A 6,012-nucleotide genomic window follows, 5' to 3' on the forward strand; every position below is an offset into this window, starting at 1 on the left:
AGTGGCCCGCGGGGGAGGGGGCGGGGCCCCCAGCTGGGGCTGCGGATCGGACCGCGGCGGGAAGGAGGCCGATTTGGGCTGGGTGGGATTCGGGGGGATCAGTGAAAGGACCGTCCGGGTCCGGGGCGCCAAAGCGAAAACCCACAGGTGCGTGCTTCCGGTTTCCTCTAACCAAGGGTCATTTTTTTTTTTTTTCCGTACCCCCCACCGACACAGAGGGCACCGGGAAGCGCAACACAGGCTCTTTCGTGCTGCCGTCCAGCGGGTGTTGAACACCCAGACGGCGCAGGGCTGGGCAGGTAAGCTGGACAAGCCGGCAGGGGGCCGAGGGACCCTGAGAAACAGGGCCGTGCGGACTGTCTAACGGGCGCTGCTCTCCCCCTCCAGCCTGTTGTGGCCAAGCAGCAAAGTTCCCAGTGTGTCCACATCTTCCCATTTGCCAAGGACATCGGTCAGTTAGGATGCTTCTGAAATCCCCCAATCTCCACGTTTAGGTAAATCGTTCTGATTTTCTTAAAAAAACAAAGTACACTGGGTAGACTAACCAAAGTAGGTGTGTTAGCCAAATGGGGTCGGGGGGCTGTGCCTCAGAATTTCCTGGTATAGTGTAAGGACTGTATCTCATATTAAAGGCTGAGATTTTGCACCAGTTGATTATAAATTTTTTCCAGCCTGTCTTCGTTCTTTTATGAGATGCAGATGAGGCTCTTCCTTCCTTTGCCGTTCCCTGGAGGGCCGCGTATAGCCGCCAGTGCAGCCACTCCATTTCTGAGAGATGCTGGTTTCAATGAGTCTAGAAGGTGCTTTACTGGATCCTGTTGAATATCGTGGGGTTTTCAGGTCTCTTCTAAGGACCATGAGGGCTGTGAGATGATAACAGATATGCCTTCAGAAACAAAGTGACTAATGTGACTGTTAGATGAAACAAACTTGGTTTGACTACGGAACTTCTCAGAGCCTTTAACACGTCAGTGTACACTGAGGATCGTGAGCTCAGACTTAAACACCATTTGCAAACATTTCTATTCCTTCACTGCTAAAATGTGCGTCTTCCGCATATTTTAACCTGGGTGTGTTCGTTAGTATAGGTTCTCTGGTTTTCCACTCAAAAGAAAATCATCAGTAAGTCGGTGGTTTTATAGTCCGTAAGGTCTTAGAATCAGGAATGTTCCATGGTCGACCAGTGATGCTGAGCAACGGAGTTTGAAGCCTTTTTAGCAGAGAACCTTCAGGACCTCAGCTCAGCTAAGACTCTTGCTCAGAGCTCTGAAACCTTTTCATCTTTCTTGGCTTTTCAGGATGCTGCCCCTAGCCGTCAGCTCTGCATTTGATGGCTGGGATCCTCCGGATCTCGTTTTTCTCGGACTGTTGGGATTCCTGCTACATATGAACTCTTCCCCTGGCCGCGTCCCCATCCTGCAGTCTGGAGCTGCTCTAAGGAATCTGGGTTTAGACACCTGAGTATCAGGTTCTGTCCCTGAGGAATTCTCCCACCTGGTGGAGTGTGGGCTCTGGGGTATCTCTTTTCGGTGATAACTCTCCTGACAAATCTCTGCGTATACATGTAATACTTCCGTTTCTGGAAACGCCCTGCTGCCTCAGGTCACAGCCATCAAGCCTGTCCGGAAAGTATCTCCCAACCTCGAGGGCACACAGGCTCACTTGGACTCTGCTTTGTTCCGGAAACATGTGGGTCTCAGGCCAGGCAATGTCCAGACAGCCCCAGCCTACAGACCTCCCCGGAGGGCGGGACTTTTCTTCCTCACCCATGAAGCTGGACTCAAGTGGTCGGATAGGAGACCTTCTCCTTATTTCTGTTATCTTCCGTACGGGATTCACATGACTCACACCCCAGGTCCACTTACGCTGGCCTTCATCCCGGGTCCCCTCCGCTGTCTCTTCCCCAGTCCCACTGCGGCCGCCAGGGACGGTCCCTGTGGCTGCGGCTGGCGTCGTTTCAAGAGGTGGCGACCTTTGGAGGATATGGCCGAAGATTAGAGGTGTCTGGACGCCTCTGGGATGGACCGCTGAGGGGTGCAGGGACACAATGCTGGATGGTTACGAGAATGTGGTCCCTCCGGGTAAGGACTCAGAGTATCCAGTCGCTAATCCTGTGTACGGTCAGCAGGGGAAGCTGTCACTGTAAAATTTCCTGCCACTTTCTCCTCGATTCTCCTAAAGTGAGGACAGACTCTTGGGCCACAGGAAATTGATTATGTTGATCGTGGGAAGGCTAAAGAGCCCTCCCTGCTGCGAACTTCAAGTTCAAAGTTTGCTGGTAGCAGGTGGCACTTTCTAGCAACGTCCTTCCATTTATATTATTTTGAAAGTTACCGAGGGAGGGGCGCCTGAGTGGCTCAGTGGGTTAAATGTCCAGCTTCGGCTCAGGTCATGATCTCACAATTCATGGGTTCGAGCCCCGCGTAGGGCTCTGTGCTGACAGCTCAGAGCCTGGAGCCTGCTTCCAATTCTGTGTCTCCCTCGCTCTCTGCCCCTCCCCCTGCTCACGCTCTCTCTCTCTCTCAAAAATAAACATTAAAAAAATTGTTTTAAACAAAAAAAGCATTACCAAAGGAAGGTATTAGTCTACTGCGCTTAAGCACTTCCAGTTATCCTGTCTCCTATTCGGTTAATGAAGACCAGCTAATCAGCTTTCCCTGTACAAGCTAACAATTTCATTTATTCTGTTTGCATAAAGTCTAAAATTACTACATGTTTGCATATACATCTTCCTGATGTAAAATTCTTTTGACGTGGTCTGCTTTTGGATGGTCTTAGTTGGCTTTTTAATTTTTTTTTTTTTTTTTTTCATTTTGAGAAAAGGAGAGAGAATCTCAGGCCGGCTCCATGCTCAGCGCAGAGCCCAACATGGGGCTCCATCCCACTTCTGTGAGATCATGGCCTGAGCCGAAGTCCAGAGTCGGACACTTAAATGACTGAGCCTCCCAGCCAAGCTCCCCTTGCTTGGCTTTTTAGTTGCTTTATTCTGTTAGTGCTTTGTACTATTACTGTATTACCTTTCTTTTTTATTTATTTATTTTTTTAAATGTTTTGTTTATTTTTGAGAGAGAGAGAGACCGCATGAGCAGGGGAGGATCAGAGAGAGAGGGAGACACAGAATCTGAAACAGGCTCCAGGCTCTGAGCTGTCAGCACAGAGCCCGACGTGGGGCTCGAACCCACAAACCGTGAGATCATGACCTGAGCTGAAGTCGGACGCTCAACCATCTGAGCCTCCCGGGCGCCCCTACTGTGTTCTCCTTCCTCTACGTAGTAGTCTTCAGACATCAGACGGAAGAATGCGGAACTTGGGAGGGAAAGTCTTCCAGATGAACTGTCAGTGAAGTGACCTTTCTTTCTTTCCCGCTTTCCTAGGATCCTTCTTCCCGCTCTCCGTGATGCCCCAGAAAGCTGGAAGTGACACCCCCGCTGTTCCCAGCACAAGCGAAATGGAAGTGGACATAAGTAACATGAGGAAAAAGTTTCTGACAAGCGTGACAAAGTTAGTAGAGAGCAAAAGTTACAACAGCAAGGTATTCTCCAAAGAAAAGTACTTTCAAACAATAAAGGAGGTCAAAGAAGCCAAGGAGAAGGGGAAGAAGTCATCACGTGACTACCGCCGCACGGCAAAATATGATGTGATCTCCGTGCAAGGCACAGAGAAGCTAATAGAGGCGACTCACGGGGAACGCGCTCGAATACGGTATTACGTGCACAAGGAAGAGCTGTTTGACATTCTTCACGACACACATCTCAATATTGGGCACGGTGGGCGGACCCGCATGCTCAAGGAGCTGCAGGGAAGATACGGGAATGTCACCAAAGAAGTCATTGTCTTGTATCTGACACTCTGTAAACAGTGCCACCAGAAGAACCCGGTGCCCAAGAGAGGGCTGGGGCCCAAGCCCGTGCCTCTTAAGGACGTCGACTCCCGGTGCCAAGTTGAAGTACTTGACATGCAGGCATACGCCGATGGAGAGTTCAAGTTTATCCTGTATTACCAGGACCGCTTGACCAAGTTTATCATCTTGCGGCCGCTAAGGGCCAAACAGGCCCAGGAGGTGGCCCGTGTCCTGCTGGATATCTTCACGATTCTCGGCACGCCCGGCGTGCTGGAGTCCGACAGTGGCGCGGAGTTCACGAGCCAGGTTGTCAGCGAGCTCAACGGGGTGTGGCCGGACCTGAGGCTCGCGTGTGGCCAGCAGCTCCCTGGCCACGGCCGGCNCCTGCGATTCGTGCAGCTGGCGAGGAATCAGCTGGTGGACGATGCCTTGCAGCAGAGCCCGTTCGAGGCCATGTTTGGCTGCAAGGCCAAAGTCGGCCTGTTCTCGTCACACTTGCCCCGGGAAGCCGTGGCCGCCTTGCAGACCGAGGAGGAGCTGGAGGCGGCCGAGGAGCGGCTGGAGCGCAGCCTCTGCATCCGGCAGGAGGAGAGGGCCGAGGGGGGGCCAGGCAGACCCGACGTGGAGGAGGACGCCGACCCCGCGCCCCCGGAAGCCGCCGAGCCCAGCACCTCGCAGGGCGCCCCGGGCCTCTGCTGCTGGTGACCAGGCGCCTGCTGGGTGCCGTGCGGCCGGCTCAGAACTGTCGCCAGGTGCCCCGGGGAAAGGAGCCTGAAGGCTGTGCTCTCCGGCCCGCGGCGGTCCTTGCTCCAAGGGGAAAAGCGGGTTGGGTCCGTAACGCATGACCGCGGACTTGGCGGCTTGACGGGAATATGCCCTCGCGCAGCTCTGGAGGCCAGAAGTTCAAGATCAAGGTGGCTGCAGGGCTTGTTCCTTCTGGAGGCTCGGAGAGAATCCGTTCCGTGCCTGCCTCCGCTCCCTGGTGGCTGCTGGCCGTCCGCGTTCCCTGCCTCCTCTCCGCAGGGCCTTCTCCTCTCCGTCTCTCTGCGGTCTCCTTTTCTGTCTCTTAAAAGGACGCCATTGGTACCAGATGCGCGGCATCGGATGCGCGGCCCTCCCCAGTCAGGGGCGATCCCATCTCGACTTCCTCGCCGTAGTTCTTTGCAAAGACCAAGTGAGGTCGGATTCACGGGGATCGGGGGTTTGGCCTTGGACATGTCCTTCTGGGGGACACGGTTCCACCAACTGCCGCCAGGAGAAGAGTACGTTTGGCCGCGGAACGCGCACCCATGGGGTCTCCAGCGTGTCGAGCTGGGGGTAGGGCCCTCCGTGTATCCAGGACGTATGCCTGCTGCCAAGCCCCGCTCAGGCAACATCCGAAAACGCTGGGCATCAGAGGAAGAGATGCGGATGAAGGACAAGCAGTGAGGAGGAGGAGAGCGGCCACCTCAGCGTCTGAGCTGCTTCCTGCTTCCGGAAGAACCGATGCGCCACCCCTGCTGTCACAGGGCACGCACGCGGAGCTGTGACCTGCCTGAAACCATTTAAAAGTGGGTCAGGGGGCGCCTGGGGGGCTCAGTCGGTTAAGCTCCCGACTTCGGCTCAGGTCATGATCTCGCGGTTCGTGGGTTCGAGCCCTGCATCGGGCTCTGTGCTAACAGCTCAGAGCCTGGAGCCTGCTTCTCTCCGACCCTCCCCTGCTCACCCTGTCTTTCTCTCTCTCTCAGAAACAAAAAATAAACAAATTAAAAAATTTTTAAAAACATTAAAAAAATAAAAGTGGGTCAGGATGAAGGCACGGCTGGGACTTGGGTCTGAATCTGCCAATTGTCAGTGCCTCCAGAATAGAAAAGCGTGCGTTTCTGGAACAGGTCTGTGCATTCCAGGAAGTGACGTGGGCAGGGAAGCAACCAGGGACCCGAGCAAAGTGCAGACATCAGCCGGAGGTCATGGCCCCGCCCAGAGGAGAGTAGAGCAGGGGCCAGCCTGGGTCACGGTTCAGAGTAAGGACGACCGACCAGGCCAGAGAGAACGAGGGCCCCCTGGATCTGCGTTCCATGTTCCCAGGCCCATTGGGGGTGTTCAGCAAGGGTCGGTCGTGGGGCAGGTGATTCTGCAGAGCTGGGCACAGGGAAGGAGAGGGGCCTGACGTCGTTCCTGTCCCGGGCTCC

At 54.5% G+C, this 6,012-nt stretch overlaps 1 protein-coding gene across 1 annotated transcript in view; it reads left to right on the forward strand.

Moving 5' to 3' along the window:
• The window catches only part of KRABD2 (KRAB domain containing 2), a 6,187-nt gene extending 552 nt beyond the window's left edge, over window positions 1–5,635 (forward strand). The window contains exons 3-5 of the mRNA XM_077746730.1: window positions 388–451; window positions 1,848–2,081; window positions 3,375–5,635. Coding sequence (XP_077602856.1) covers window positions 388–451; window positions 1,848–2,081; window positions 3,375–4,546 — 1,470 coding nt within the window. The 3' untranslated portion in view covers window positions 4,547–5,635. The remainder of the gene's footprint in view (window positions 1–387; window positions 452–1,847; window positions 2,082–3,374) is intronic.
• The last annotated feature ends 377 nt before the right edge of the window (window positions 5,636–6,012 follow it).

The sequence above is a fragment of the Crocuta crocuta genome, unplaced genomic scaffold, assembly GCF_008692635.1.
Source record: "Crocuta crocuta isolate KB4526 unplaced genomic scaffold, BGI_CrCroc_1.0 scaffold139, whole genome shotgun sequence".
In the NCBI taxonomy this organism is placed as follows: Eukaryota; Metazoa; Chordata; class Mammalia; order Carnivora; family Hyaenidae; genus Crocuta; species Crocuta crocuta.